The 16,169-nt window shown below is 35.0% G+C and overlaps 2 protein-coding genes across 4 annotated transcripts; both read left to right on the forward strand.

The window, feature by feature from the left end:
• The first annotated feature begins 458 nt into the window (after positions 1 to 458).
• On the forward strand, positions 459 to 5,378 carry PIG-L (phosphatidylinositol glycan anchor biosynthesis class L). Of its 3 annotated transcripts, none has more exons than XM_088256161.1 (4): positions 459 to 972; positions 3,055 to 3,345; positions 4,086 to 4,179; positions 5,084 to 5,378. In XM_088256161.1, exons 1-4 carry the CDS (start codon positions 936 to 938, stop codon positions 5,256 to 5,258), a joined length of 597 nt encoding a protein of 198 aa, XP_088112287.1. In that variant the 5' UTR covers positions 459 to 935; the 3' UTR covers positions 5,259 to 5,378. The 3 variants fall into 3 exon arrangements, with proteins under 3 accessions (XP_088112287.1, XP_088134573.1, XP_088112286.1); XM_088278447.1 differs by having other exon boundaries at positions 459 to 962; XM_088256160.1 differs by having other exon boundaries at positions 459 to 962; positions 5,186 to 5,378.
• A 3,045-nt stretch (positions 5,379 to 8,423) lies between these two features.
• vib (phosphatidylinositol transfer protein vib) lies at positions 8,424 to 16,169 on the forward strand. Its single transcript, XM_088256165.1, has 6 exons — positions 8,424 to 8,516; positions 8,932 to 8,962; positions 11,263 to 11,374; positions 11,983 to 12,212; positions 13,833 to 14,122; positions 14,196 to 16,169. The coding sequence occupies exons 1-6, from the start codon at positions 8,500 to 8,502 to the stop codon at positions 14,332 to 14,334; spliced, it is 819 nt and encodes a 272-aa protein (XP_088112291.1). The 5' UTR covers positions 8,424 to 8,499; the 3' UTR covers positions 14,335 to 16,169.

The following is a 16,169-nucleotide window of genomic DNA, read 5'->3' on the forward strand; positions in this document are numbered from 1 at the left end:
TCTTTATATTCATACCTTACTCAATCTTATATTCCTCTAGAACATTTTTATTCATAACTCATTCAATCATTAATTCCCCCACACATACGTGCAAGGAATCACATTTTAACAACATTCATTAATTCATTTCACTTCTATCATTCTTTTGCAAATTCTTTGTTTCACTCCCATAAATTAGAGTTATCCCTGCACCGCTGTTATGTATTGCTAGTTCACATTCCAATTTATTAGCAATCATTGAATACACGAATCTGTATACTTGTAGCATGTTTATAAATCCTGTACAAAAAATAACAACGTATCAAGCGCATGGTCGTTTTTCATTTCGGTAATATTTCGAGTTTATTATTTTTATTTTCGGAATTCCGAAAGAGTAAAACGTCGGCCGAAAACTCCCGTTTGCAGGGAGGTTAAATATTCGCTGGTTTCGCTTGACATTTCGATTTCGAAGTACATATAGTATAAATATACGTGATTTTGACTGTGGCTGAAAAATTGCTAGTTTTAGGTTATATAAATAAAACCGTCATTATTTTAAAAATAAAATGTTTTTATTCTTACATCATTTAGTACATAATGTTCAATTGTATCATATATGTTTTATTAATCCCTAGAGCGATGGGAAAAAAAATCATCTCAAATGTCTTTTAATGAACCGTTCCCGTATGATATCGGTGACCCATTGTGGAAGTTTTATTACATTGCAAAAAATGAGTTGACGATATACTGCCGCAGTTTTGCGGAAAATATTTTTTTATGGATTTTATCGTACTATGTAATATGTGGAGTGTTGTACATGCTTTTAAATTATAAGAAGAATTGGTCTAGTTCAAAGATTAAGGGAGCTAAAAGGGCACTTTTTGTGATTGCGCATCCGGATGATGAGTGCATGTTCTTCGGACCCACCATAGTGCACTTCCTGAGCCAGGGTATAGATGTGCATTTGCTGTGTCTTTCAGAAGGTAAGCACAAGTAGGTGAGTAATAATTTTATTGCCTATTGATCCAATTTATCATAATAAATCTTATCCACTAATAAATAAAATATTTTACTAGCACATTTAATCCTATACAATACATATTGGCAGGTACTCTAGCGTAGTCGGGTAGACGCTCGACTGCGAAACTGGCACCACGGGTTCGATCCCGCCAATTGCAAAATGAATTCAATATATATTTATTTTCAATTGGTCTGGGTGTTGTGATGTATTTTTCACATTAACCATCACTATCCTTACTATTCTACCTACAGACAAGCCTCTAAAATAGAGGATTTGCGGGTTATTCCTTTAAAATATATATAAATATTGTTTTGTGCATTTCAATACCTTTATTTATGCAGGGAAGTTTTATGTGTTTGCGTTTTTATGGTTTTATATTCTAGATTCTCTTTGAATTATTTTTCTTAAATGTATTTAAATTACTTATACTGCAAAATTATAATTTTCATCGGGTACATAGCTTACATACTCTTGTTGCATGGTTATGAAAAAATCGTAATTTTTAATGTTTTTATCTTTAAAATATCTCAGTGTGCTCCCTTGAACAGTTATGTTTAGTTTATTAGTAACATTTAATTAATTACTTTGATTAATTAACATAATATCTACTAGTTAATTTTTTGCCTTCTATTGCACCATAGATATATTCTCTAAGCTTAGTTCTATATAGAAGTATTTTTAGCTTTATTTTGTTGCGTAAATACAGAATACTAGAGCAATGATTAATGTTTGTCGTGGTGATAGTGGTGGATAGTCATACAGGCACAAGAAATGTGCGCTTGGGGCCCGGAATTTCGGGACCCTCAAAATTGATTCCCTCTTCTCAAAAATTATAACAGAAATAAGTTGCTAGCTAATAAAGGGATTCTCCCTGGGAATTGAATCCTGGGCCTCCAGCTCTGTAGCCAATCGTACTAACCATTACAAAACGGAGGTGGACAGAATCAACAATCATTTTAAAAATAAATAATAATCAATAATCATCTCATAAATTGAAATAATAATCTTGACAGTTAAATAGTAAATATGAGCGATGGCGGAATTTAATGACGACTTCTTATGAAGAAGTCCTTACTTAATTTGATTTTTAACCGAATCATTCAACGAAAATTACACTTTTTAGAGCACAAATTTGGTCGAGTATTACGTATTTCTAGTTCCTGATGTATTTAAAAATTTGATATGAAAAAAACTTTAGCTAAATAAAATTTTATGTAAGAAAAATTTAGGTAAAAGTACGTTACCCATTAGGCACTAAAATAAGGATAAAATACTTGAGAATTTTTCAAATTATTTATTTTTATGATTTTTAATAAATTCTTTTGTTTATTTAAGTTTTACTTGGTAAATATCACTATTTCTCAAAATCTATGAGTCGATACATTGTTTACAACATGTCACGGTGTTTCGATACATTGCGCATCATTTTCAAACACCGTAATTACGGAAAATGATGCGGAATGCATCGAAACACTTGTCACAATAGATTTTAAGAAATAATGGTAGTTACCAAGTAAAACTAGAAAATAAAATGAATACCATACATTATTCCACAAAGCGACTGCTGAATCAGTCAATGATTTTTTAAAATTTATTTATTTGATAAAGTTATAAAAAATATTATAATTTAATTCATTTGTTAGACATTTCTACTTTTATCATATCTTAATACTAGTTACGCTGTTCATCTCCAAAAAAGAGACTAAGCTCGTGTGCTTGGAGGGGAACTGACATTCATTGTTTATTGTTTATACAATACTTATGAATGATATAATCCTTTTTTAAAAATGTTTTTGCTTTGTTTGTTTGTTTTTTTTTTATTATCTTCAATTAACATCATATCATGACTTAAATTTTTTTATATCTGGAGAAAGATTATTGAAATATTTGATTCCCAAATATTTAAAGTTCTGTTGGAATAGTTTGGTATTGCATTTTGTTATTGTAAAATCATTTTGGAATCTCAAAGATGAACTTTTCTTTAGATTCAAATATTTATCACCCTACATTAGAGACTCGAAGATTAGAAGAGTAATATATTCCTTTTATATCAGGAGACCATGAGGGCCACGGTCGAGAGCGCAGCGCCGAACTGTGGAGTGCGTGCGGCGCGTTGGGCGTGCGAGCTGCACACATCGTGTTGCTGCGCGATGCGCGCCTTCCGGACGGGCCCGAGCACGAGTGGCCACTGGGGGCGCTGGCCGCGCACGTGCTGCATCACGTGGAGGCGCTGGCCGTGGACACGCTCGTCACCTTCGATCGGGACGGGGTGTCCAGTCACTCTAACCACTGCGCCATATTCCACGCTGTAGGACGACTCTGTATGGAGCGACGATTGCCTCACAGTAAGCAGATTATGAAATACATTTTTGATGGTGCAAAAGATGTGTAAAATAATGAATAATATGTTCTAGTAAATTTTACTTCCTAGTTTCAGTGCTGCAAAACAGCATTTATTCGTGTTAAATATGACACGCCAAGATCCATTGAGTCTGCTACCTTTTTTGTAATCATTCAGAGTTATTTGCTTCCAAAACAGCAATATTTTGAGGAATTTTTAGTATACTTAAATGCATTATATTTCAACACCCACTAGATGTCTCGAGAGCGATGAAGCATCTTCTTATACAAAGGGAATATGGAAGTCTGGGCATTCATAGAACTTTCCACTTAGCATTGCATGGTGTATATATTTTTATGTGTAAATCTTTTCACTGGGAAGAAATGAATAATTAAAGAATGGCTAAAAAGATTTACATTTTGAATTTACAACTCAAACTTAAAAGGACAATAATATAGTGGATAAGCAAATATTTATTTTGATTGAGAACCTAAACATTAGGGATAATGTGACATGGAAAAATCAAAGTTTGTAGAATAGAGTGATATGGCATTATATCCTCTCTGCCTACCCCGTGGAAAATTAATTGTGTAATTACACAATTATTGAATTCAATAGTTTAAAACTTTGTTTAAGAGAAAAGCTTGTCATGGATGTAATACTATTTCAGAATATTAAAAGTTTTCAGAGTGAATTTATACATTAAATTAATTACTCAGTGAAAATATGTTAATTTTTTTGCAGATTGCACATTATTTACCCTGGATTCTGTGAATATGCTGAGGAAGTATTGGGGTTACTTAGATTTGCCTTTAAGCTTCCTTTTAGCATCTAATAGGTAAGAAAAACTTTATTTTCTGAAAGATATAAATATGTCAAAAAAATAAAGTTACAAAAAATATTATAAATTAATTCATTTGCTAGACATTTCTACTTTTATCATATCTTAATATGTATGTAGTTACGCTTACTATAAATTTATGTCCCATCTATACAGTATACTAACTAGTATATGAGGCATAAAAGTAATAGAGCCACTTTGCAATAATGAATATTTTCCAGTTGCTGATAATTATTGTAAAATTAATGCTGCAAACAGAAATTTCTTCTTCTGACCCTTATCTTCATACCTCACCCAATGATGCACGGAGCACTGGATCAGATTGACACAATGTTAACTTGATGTTCAATTATATGAAGGCAAGGTGATCCATTCAAGTTTATAAAAATATTGTTATGAAAAAAAACTCGTATTTACTTTGACCTCCGACCCTCTGGGAATGGAACCCGAGACTTCTAGAATTGGCTAACCACTACGCTATGAACGCAGACACAGAAATGCGTAAATGGAAATACAAAGGGTAAAAACATTTATGAATGAGTACATTGTAGTATTTCATTTAAATATTGATATTGAAAAAAAAGGGTAATCAAATTTTAAAAATGTTATTCATTATTATAGTTTATTTTTACTTTTGCAAAGTGGTGCTTTTGCTTCTATACCTTTCATATTATGTCAATCTATAGTAATTTGCAGAGGTCAGTGAAATAGAATGTGTACCTACGTTGATAAAAAAAATATATATTTAGTTTTACACCAGTACTAAACAGCCATTTTATTTTTACTATGATCCAAAGTAATGGGATTCAAAATAACCTTAATATTTAACACGCGTGTCATTACCGTACTAGGTTAAAGGTCATAATTGTATAATCAGCAATTATCTTTATGGTATTTGCAGATTTGTGCTCCCATTGCGAGAGAGGCAGGTGGTGATCCACGCCATGAAGGAGCACAAGTCACAGATGGTTTGGTTCCGTTACCTCTACCTCTTCTTCTCCAGATTCATCGTCATCAACACTCTCAAGGAGGTCTCTTTACTCGACGTGGAGCTGGAGTTGGACCTCGAGGATTGATCTCCCTCCGCAGCCATTGCTACATATCCGCTCAGTTGAACCAAAGATTTATTACATATGATAATATGTAATATTGTTTTAAGAAATTGTTCAATAAATAATTTTATGCTACCCTTCTAATTTATTTTTTCTTCTGTTTATTGAATATGAATTGGAAGTTACTTAAAAATAAAAAAATTAAAATACATATTAACAAAATGTAAAACGGTTGAATGCAATAGTTTTTATTTTTATTTGTAATTCGAAGAATCCAATTTGCAAAATTATTCCTTTTTTGAAAATGCCACACTGCTGTCTATGCAAACAGTCTTCGCCTCTTCCACATTCATGCATCTCCTTATACACTTATTACTCCGACTCCTGACCAGACCACTTTTAAGTATTTGATATACTTGATCACGCTTGGTTTTCCTTGGTCTTCTGCTCCCTTTTTGAACGACATTCGCTCACTCACAAATTTGTTTTACCATTTTTTCTTCGCTCATCATCCATCATCTCAACTCACCTTTTTTTACTTTTGTCAGTAATGCTTATCTCAGCTCTGCATTCTCTCCTTATTTCACCATCCAAACATAGATGTTCGTATCTATGCTGTTTTGCTGTGCATTCATCTGAGAGATCGGATTTTGATTGCATTCGGTCTACATTCATGACTACTTATTAACAGCAATAATACAAATCGTAGGTAATTCTCATCCTGCTTTTATTAAGCACACATTAATAAAACTAACGCATAAAATTTGACCAAGCGAATCTATATCTTATTTCGTTATTGAAAATGTGTCATTATTTTAAACTTTGTGAATATTTATAATAATAATAATAAATTTAGATAATTTAAATAGCGCCATTTTCGAAAATACTACCTGAATGCCACTTCACTGTGAATGAATTGGGGGAAAATATTACGGTGGAAATGATTTAGCAAACAAATCGCTCATTCCTTTCAACAACGTCATATATCAAAAATCGACAATTTTCAGTTGTGCATGTTTTCAGAATGCTCAGAAAATGTAGTGTATATCCCAGCAAAAGCGGCATATTTTTAACTTAATATTTACCCGCTACAGGGCAGTGTTGATTTTGCATTTTGAAGAAAAGGTATTGTTTAATTATTTTTTAAATGTACTAAATAGTTTTCAAATGGAGAAATAACATTCAGGTTTTACCTAAAAAGATCTGTTGCACAGTAAAAAGTTCAATAAGTGGCTTGATAATTATTTTTAATACATTTGATTATATTTTTAAACTTAGTCAAAATGATCTCCTAAAAAATCTTTTTTTTCTATATATGACGTTGTTGAAAGGAGTGAGCTAAATGTGTTTTTAGTTTTTTTTCTAAAGATAATCTCACTCTCACTATTTCTAACCATTAATTAAAGAGCATTCCACGCCATCGGCTCTGCAACAGCAAAGGCACGCTCGCCTAATTTAGTGCGCTGGTAAGATCACTTTGTCCATTGCAGTTGTTGTCGCCGACCGAAGCGTGAGACATCTATCAACCAATTCCTCTGGAATACACAGCTCTTTTAGATACTCTAGAGCCATATAATGTATTGATTTATCGATGAGTAGGCAAAGTTTATACTCAATCCTTTCGGTAAAGCGTAACCAGTCCAGTTTGAGAAGTAGTGGGGTGATGTGACTGAATTTAGAAATTCCAAAAATCAGTATTGCTGCTGCGTTTATCACTGATTGCAGCCGAGTCATTGTTTGGTAAACCCGTGTATATACCGTTAGAATAATCGACTCTAGATATTACAAACGCATTTATTAATTGACGGGCAGCATCAACTGGCAGATTCTTGCGAATGCTTTTAATTTGCCTTGGCTGATAAAAACATGTACTTGTTGTTTTGCTGATTTGAGTCTCAAGGGAGAGATCAGAATGTAAGAACACGCCCAGCAGTTTGACGGCCGGTGAAGTGGTACTCTTTGGATTGAGTGGTGTCATGTTATCAATCAAATTCTGTCGTTTAGGTGTGGCTATCCAGAGATGTTGCATTTTGGACGGGTTTAATGTCAAACTGTTTTCAGCAATCCATTCTCCTATTCTCAATACACTCATTGATAGAGTCAACAAGTTTATCTTTTTCCTCTGATTTACAATGAAAATAAATTTGAGTGTCATCCGCATAGCAATGAGACCACAATCTGTGTGATTTTATTATATTTTCTACGTCTTTCATATAGAGAAGGTATAGAAGAGGACCTGGACTGATCCTTGCGGTACACCAGTAGAGACGGAATGATTAGGGCATTTAAAATTTTGAAAAATGACTGAATATTCACATTCTCGAAGGTATGAGCAAAACCATGCACGTACTTTATCAAATGCTTTATAAATATTATGAACGATTTCCTTGCAATAAAGTTAAAAATATATCTTTCATAGTTTTAGTCTTTAATACTTCGAGACCTACTATCTTGGAGGTATCTTTTCATTGGCATGGCTTTAAGAAACTTTTTCTATACATATATCATTTTCCTTGGATTATAAAATGCATTACTTATTTCACAATGTATGAAATACTTTATTTATTGTTTCGGCATTAACTTTGTGGTAAGACATGTTACAATGATTAAAGAAAACACTTGTTTTTTACCACTTGAGTTTTATTATTGACTACATGTTTCAGAAGTTAAACTTCCATCATTCAGGTCTGTATAATAACAGTTCTGAAACATGTAGTCTATAATAAAACTCAAGTGGTAAAAAACAAGTGTTTTCTTTAATCATTATGAAATACTTTTTTTTTAATCTAACCCATTTTTTTTATGTTCATCTTTGCTAGTGCAGTTTTAAGAATACATAATAATTAGAATATTAAACACTAATTACATTTGAGGGTTGAAGATTTAAGAATATGTACTACATTTAATTTCTTAAACTACAGTTATGATTTTTATGTGTAATCATATATGTAGCATAATATTCCAATAAATTATTCATGACTGCGGTGCATTTTCTATTTTCTTCGATAATGACATAGGTAGGTAGACATTTTTCCTTCAACTCTGATCCCGACGTAACGTCCGGCGCCCCTGAAGGCTGGCAGTGGCTGACGAGCAGGGATGACGCCACGTCCGGTGCGTCACGACACGAGCGCGGAGCTGCGCGTGCGTGCTGCGCCTGCGCATTCGTCCGACGTCTCAGTGAGCATCAGTGAGCCACTCGATCGGTTGTCGGCGGTAGCGTTTTCTGTGTGCAGTTAGTGTATTCAATTTAGTGAATAGCAAAATGATTTATAAAGAATTGTAAGTAACCGCTTTGCGTAGACCTTTATCCCGTTACTTCTCCGTTCCAAACTTCACACTTTTCAGTTATAAAGTGTCAAAAATCAATGCGCGAGCTTTCGCCGAGGCCAGCCTTATCTATACTAGCTACATTAATCGTTACGAAATATCGTTTGCAAAAACCAATTCATGTGGCAAATCGATATTTCGGTATCGACGTAGGATCAAAATTTTCCCCTTGTCGCCAAAATCCTTCCGAAGTAACAAAGTGACACTGACAGCTCGGCGGGTCAAGGCTGTGCGATTCCACGACATGTCGTCAATTATTATTATCGTCAATCTCACTCTGTAGCGTGTTGACCGCGACAAGTTCCTTGTGATTATTGTACAAAATTACTGTTTTCATGTTATTTATCTGGTAAACGTTTCTTTTCAGCCGATTGCCGTTGCCGCTGACAGTCGAGGAGGTAAGCCTTAGCGCTAGTCCGGTAGTGTGTAGTTCCACCTGTCTAAGTCGAGTCCCATATTACTCATCTAGTAGTCGCGGTGTTCACCGCCTCACGCCTCTCAGGATCATGACATACCTCACTTTATTCATTTCTCCCTAGAACCAGAATATTCACACAACATAATCGAATGTAGTTTGAACCTCTTTTTATGCAATATTTCTACATCATTACGTGTTTGCTTTGTACTTTGTATTTTGCGAAATCAAATTTATTGCTTAGTTTCATGATATTCAAAGTTTTTTTGAAATAAGGAAATTTTATCATAACAGGTATTTAGGAAAAAAAGTTTAACGTAATTAAAGTATTTTTGTGGTACTTTTACCTTTATACTTTGTACTTGTGTCTCATAAGTTCTATAATTTCATATACTTTATTATAATTTGTAAATTCTGAGCATAAATAACTACACAATACAAACAAACATAGCTTGAAGCGCTTCTAAGGTCGTATTTTATGAAAATGGCAATATATTAACTATCCAAATTTATTATGTTAGCTATGAATCATCATGTCTGTGAGATCACAAATTAATAGTATAATCTCACAATATATTATTTTAAAGAATAATATATCTGCCTAGTGACAAAACTATCATTCTTTATATTTCCAACAAATGTGTTTTTTGAAAAATGCAAAAAAATCTTATTCAATTAGAAATAATAGAAATCATACTGTTGCACAAAAGCATTTTTTACCCTGGTTTCTCTAGAGCCCCGGTCCCAATAAGGTGCTGCAATACAATATTTAATCAACAATTTGAAGTTTTATGTATCATTTTGCATAGGAACTATTTATATCATATTACATAATTGTTTTTCGGAGACCCATTAAGCCATCTGATGTGGCTTGTCACCGGAGTCCTTTTTGTTGTTGCTTTATGTACATTTTCACCTAATTTGTTTAAAATTACAATAAGAAGATATACACACTACAAGAATATAACAACTTATGATCGCTGGCACATTTCTTTATTTTGCATTAGCCCCATATTTTATTTTTCCCTCTTATCTCCGCCGGCGAGAAATCAAAAATGGAAGGAACAATATATTGAAGTGTTCTACGTCCTTATTTATTGTAAATTGTTGGATTCATCAACCATTCGCTTTATACTTTTTATATGTTAGTTGATATTGTCCGCTTCCGTAGCCTAATGGTCAGCACGTTTGACTTCTGTGCTGAAGGTCCCAGGTTTGATTTCCAAGAGGGTCAAAATAAATTTAAGAAGACTTTCACTCTTATATGTATTTAACATCACCCTGGACTAGTACAAGAAGAGCAGCACTGATCGCCTTGCCTTCGTGCAATTAACCATCGAGATAATGCATCCATACAATGCAATGCGCCTTTGGGTGCAGATAAGGGTTAGAAGAAGAAGAAGTTGATATTGAATGACATGCACCAACATTATTATTTTTGAAACATTTGTCGTATGGATGAAGATAATCATTGAGATGTAAGATTTTAAATGACTTACATGTCAGTTATAATTCCAGTTCCAATTAAAATAAACTATTATCAGCTATTTGACCATCCCGTGTTTTCACTTAAAAAGCTAATCTGATGATTTGATGATTTTTAAATGATGTTAGAAATTAGTGCAATTGAAAAACTATTTTTTTCTTTTCATATTAACAAAAAAACATTTACAAAATAATTTATTGTTATCACAGGAATCTTCATAGCAAAAATAAAGGTATTGTACTAGTACCTAACCCCTGAACTATTTACTAAAGTGTTTGCATTGAGGGTTTACACGCTTGTCTGAAGTGAATTGTGTAAGGTTGATCACTTGCTGTCGTTGCAAAATCCGGTGTTCTGTGCTCCCCTTACTGGGCTCCGAAGTAATTAAGGAAAAGAACTACAATTGTTTAACATTTAATCAATTTTACAAAACTATTATTATTTTTGTGTGATGTTGGTTTTTTTAGTAAAGGTTTTTTAAAATCTTTATTTGTATCTAATTGTCCATAGTACCGCAAAAGGCTGTTCATACTTAAATTGGGCTACGTGTTAAATTAATTTGGTGACAGTACGCCAATTGTACATTCTGCTGACTTGATCCCCAGCCGAATGTAATAACCACTAGTCTACGGAGATGGACAAAAAATAATTCTCTAAATTGTTGAAAGGTTTCTAGTTCCCAAAAAAACAAATTTAATATATGTACATATGTAATTTACATTTACATAATGCATAGACATTGGAGTGGAATTGATTGATTATGTCTGATTGAAATAATTGTCTATCTGTCTGTCCAGTACCAAGTGGGTCAGCTGTGGGCGGTGGCCGAGGCTTCCAAGAACGAGACGGGAGGAGGAGAAGGAATCGAAGTTTTAAAGAATGAACCTTTCAAGGACTACCCCCTCCTTGGTGAGATTATTTATTCACTCGCAAATAATAATAATAACTGTACATTACAAAAAAAGGCCATTTTAAAAATCATCCATTTATTTATGCAAATTGATTTTTTTTTAATCTCCTCATAAATTGTAAAAATTATTATCTTAGATGATATTAACTTATTTACTGATTAAAAAAGTGGTGTGGTTTTACATTCCTGTCTATCTATAGACCAAATTACATAATGGAGTAATGTATTGAAATCAGATAAGCTCCTATCATGGTTAATTGTGAAAAACATTTTTAATGTATTCAGAAAATGGCATCATTGAGATACTTTTACTATTTATATAAATTATAATAATATACGAGCAATTATTATATTGGAATATTTTGCAAACCATTCCAGTCGTACAGATATACAACATATTTCTTTTATTCTCCACCTGTACGTAACAACAGTATTGTTTGCGCAATTGTTTTCACCCAAATAGCGCCGATGTTTATACATGAAGTAAATCATTAAGCAAATAAATGTTTCGTGTCCACCTTGTAGACTAATAAATTGTTATTTGTCATTATTTTGTTTTTGTCTGTTTGTGTTAACGGGTGCTGGTTGTCGGGTTGTCGGGTTGCAGGAGGCAAGTACTCGGCGGGGCAGTACACGTACAAGATCTACCACCTCGCTTCCAAGGTGCCGGCCTTCATCCGCCTGCTGGCTCCCAAGGGCTCGCTGGAGATCCACGAGGAGGCTTGGAACGCCTACCCCTACTGCCGCACGGTGCTCACCAACCCCGGCTACATGAAGGAGAACTTCATCATCTCCATCGAATCCCTTCACAAGGAGGACGAGGGGGACTCGGAGAATGTGAGATCCATCTCTTCTTTCTTACTCGCTGCTTGATGGCGCACTACATGACTGTGTCCATTACTCTATTGTTAGACTGCTTCTTATGTAATTACTGTATTTATTACAGATCATACTTACTATCATATTTTGTGTTTCTTATCTTAATCCGATACGTTCATCATTTCTTCATGCTGATAATTGATAGTGCTAGTAAAATAAATTATATTTTTGTCTTTATTAAGAAATAATGAAAATAGAAAATAAAAATATATTGATAATTTAATATGGGTGCTGATTTTAAAGCCTCTTGGCGTCTTATCAATGAAAAGACAATAATTACCTCATCAGTAACAAAAAAGTTACATTTTATTGATGACATCGTGGCATTTAATACATTGCAATAATAATTTGCATTTATTTTAATTTTTTCATCTCTCGATTCTATAATTATTTATTTTAAAGGTTTTTTGATGACATCAGCTTGGTGGAACTGCATTTTACATAAGAACAAAAAAACGACTAATCAATTTTCCACTTTTCTTTTATTCAACCATCGACTTGGTTTCTTCGTTACCGGCATAATCAGTCTGGTGATGACAAAACATGATCGCTGGTCTAATAAAATAAAAGTGGAATAAAGTGTTAAGTTATTGTTTTCATATTATATTACTTGATTAGAAAAGTAATTTAGTAATTTAAATAACTTGATATTTTATTTATTGTTAAAATTAAGTGTTTTTATTACAAAATAATATAGTTGAATGCAGACTGTTCAGTTAACAGAATTGAAATATCTAACTTATATAAATTAATAAATTCCATTTTGTCAATTTAGCGAGTGGTAGCAAAAAATAAAAACCACAAAATTGATATTCCACCTAGATGATATCGACCAAGGGTGGCCAACTCGCAGCCCGCGGCCCGCTGGATGGCTACTTGCGGCCCGCGGAGCAAATCACACATGTTTTCCTTTAGTGTACACAAAACCACCAAAAGAACATTCCATCGTGCGTAGTTCGTATCATATCCCATATATCGGAGTATTTCACTATCCTGATAATTTCAAGACCCATAATGGCGTCAAGTAGTAAAGACATTAGACTAAAGAAGAGAACAGTAACAGAAGAACTGAGATGTTTTTAAGGCAGATAAGGCAGATAATAATGTTCCATGGTACAAATGTATTTTTTGTGAATCACTTTTTTTATTAAGTTTGACAGTACCTTGGACTTTCTTGGATAAGTTAGCCCGGAATGTCATAACACATAGTAGAATAATTACCCGTATTGTATGAAATGTGGAAATATTTTCATAATATTAATGACTTAACTGTGTTACAGTTATTATTTCTGTACTTTAATTTCCATTATTTCTATTAAAATGATTACAGGCTTTTTTATCAATAGCAAAGGACTAAATTACTAGTTTATTAATGCAATAACAAAATAAAAATTAATTACATTATGTATTTTATTTACAGCAATGGCTTTAATTGAACATAAACATATATATATATAAAATAATTTATTTTAGAAGCACGGAATAGTAAATAATATGGAAATAATATTTCTACAAATATATCAGGGCTTCGATTACATACGGGAGTTAACATTTTAACATGCGCCAACATATCAACAGGTCCACGAGCTGTCTCCCGAAAAGCTCAAGTCCCGCGAGGTAGTGTACATCGACATCGCCAACGACCCTGTATCCAGCAGCGACTACAAACCCGACCTCGACCCGACTAAGTTCAGCTCGCAGAAGACCGGGCGTGGCCCCTTCACCGGCCCCAACTGGTGGCGCGGCCACAAGCCGGTCATGACGTGTTACAAGCTGGTCACGGTGGAGTTCAAGTGGTTCGGCCTGCAGAACAAAGTGGAGAGTTTCATCCTCAAGTCGGAGAGGCGGCTGTTCACCACGTTCCACAGGTAGGTGTGCGGCCGGGATGGGAGGGAGTGCTACACCACGAGTACAGTATCTGATCTCTCGTTTCTCTCTCAGGCAGGTGGTGTGCTGGCTGGACAAGTGGCACGGCCTGACCATGGCCGACATCCGCGCCATCGAGGACAAGACCAAGGAGGACCTGGACAAACTGCGACGGCAGGGAGAGGTCCGCGGGATGCGCGCCGACAACGAGTAGGCGTCCCCGCACTCGCGGCGTGCGGCCTCGCCGGTGCGGGGCTAGTTAGGCTAATTGTGGATTCCGGCGCGAGCGCGGCAGCCTGGTGCGCGGGTGACCGACTGTAGAATAGCTAGATTACCGCAATGCAGTTTGTGTCCTTACTCTGGCCTACCCGCGCGCCGCCCGCCACTGTCTCGCTTCGGGAACAATATTATTATTATTATTGTATTTATACGTGTATAAAATGGTGCAAGAAGTCACTTCGGAAAGGTAATCGGCGCGGTAAAAAGGACAGGTTTTAGGTACGATCGCTTTTTTGAGATTTCTTATAAAGTATATTTTTTATTGCGTCCTCGAGTATTATTACTGATGATGAAATATTTATTTAATGGGAGAATTGAGATGTTTTGAATATTTTTGTAAACCGTCGGTTGCGTTTATGTTGGTTTTGGAAACCTTTTGGTTGCGTGTAATATACGTCGGTAGCCAGGAAGCAGGAGGAAGGGGAAGGGGAAGATGACGTCCTATAATAGTTGTTAACGTGTGTTGAAGTGTTACCATGTGATGAGCGAGGCGAGGCGACGATGCGCGTGACCGCGTGGGGAGGCGGCAGGCGGGTACGCGGAGAGTGTGGCGCTCGCATTCCAGTCCGCCTGCCACCGGAGCCGACCTCGGATAGTCTAATAAATTAATTCATAGTGACAATTATTGTTAGGCTTCCATTTACTGTAGCTAGAGTTGTTGTCATCGTCGGTATTAAGTCGTGTCTGTAAGAAGATTATGGTCGGATGATTGTGAAACACACTCGCTGTAGCTATCGGGGAATTGTCTCAGTATTAGGTTTCTTTTGCACGCGTACAAGATATGTATTCTTAGGTTGGGTTATGGCTCTGTATGGACGCACAGTAACTCGGGAAGCACGGTAGAATATTCCAGTTCATTCGAGTCTAGTTTAAACTGTGCTGTGAATAAACTTATCAATTGATCATTATATAGTCTACTTCTCGGTTCACTACTTAATGTTTATTAGATTAAACGTTTTCCAGATGATCATTGTACTTTTGTTTCCTTTTCTCTCGTGTCTCCGTTTAATATTTCCACCTGCTTTAAGTTCCTGAGACAAATGAACCAAATTGCATTAAGAGGCTGGAAGTAACTGAGTAATATTATGTAGGAAACAACTTTCTGAATCCGCAATATGTAGATAAGTATTTAATTCCCATTGTTGACCTTGTTAGATTGTTAAACGGTTTGTGGAATGTGGAATGGAACGAGACACAGATAAGGAATATAAAGTTCCACATACTGTTGCACTAGAACTATAGTTCAGTTATTGATACATGTATATCGGTATTTGTACATATTAATTGGTGAGCGTCATTTAAAATCTTATCCCTTGTAGGAATAGGTTTAACACATCCTTAATGTTTTATATGTTCCATGGAATGGACTACTTAGAACTGTATCTTATAGAGAAGATATATTAGTATATGAATTCTGAATTTGCAATTATGTACCTATATGGAATTTAAATCATATATTTGGACATTCTACAATATTATATAAATATATTGTAAATAAAGTGTAAATGGTTGTTAGAAAAAATATATTCAACAATATTTTGTGATGTTTAAATGATGCATTTCTGTAAACTATAACACATTTTGTCAATTTGGAGTTATCCATGTTCCGGTGACTGGGTCACTAGGGCCAGTTGTCACCGGTGACCGTCCCAAGTCGTCACCGGTGACCGGCCGCCAGTGGTGGACCGCTGGCCACCGGCAGCTGACGACTGGCCAGCGGTGGCCACCACCAGGACCCGGCCCACTTAACTAATAAAGCAGACACTACTA

This window comes from Brachycentrus maculatus, unplaced genomic scaffold, assembly GCF_059751285.1.
Source record: "Brachycentrus maculatus isolate JH-2025_06_01 unplaced genomic scaffold, ASM5975128v1 h1tg000058l, whole genome shotgun sequence".
Classification (NCBI taxonomy): domain Eukaryota; kingdom Metazoa; phylum Arthropoda; class Insecta; order Trichoptera; family Brachycentridae; genus Brachycentrus; species Brachycentrus maculatus.

Bases quoted from the DNA above. Each gene is read 5' to 3' on its own strand.
- PIG-L (XM_088278447.1), top strand. From the start codon at position 641: ATGTCTTTTAATGAACCGTTCCCGTATGATATCGGTGACCCATTGTGG. The intron at 963-3,054 runs GTAAGCACAAGT...CTTTTATATCAG, and splicing joins TTTGCTGTGTCTTTCAGAAG to GAGACCATGAGGGCCACGGT. The intron at 3,346-4,085 runs GTAAGCAGATTA...ATTTTTTTGCAG, and splicing joins GGAGCGACGATTGCCTCACA to ATTGCACATTATTTACCCTG.
- vib (XM_088256165.1), top strand. The intron at 11,375-11,982 runs GTGAGATTATTT...GTCGGGTTGCAG, and splicing joins CAAGGACTACCCCCTCCTTG to GAGGCAAGTACTCGGCGGGG. The intron at 12,213-13,832 runs GTGAGATCCATC...ACATATCAACAG, and splicing joins ACGAGGGGGACTCGGAGAAT to GTCCACGAGCTGTCTCCCGA.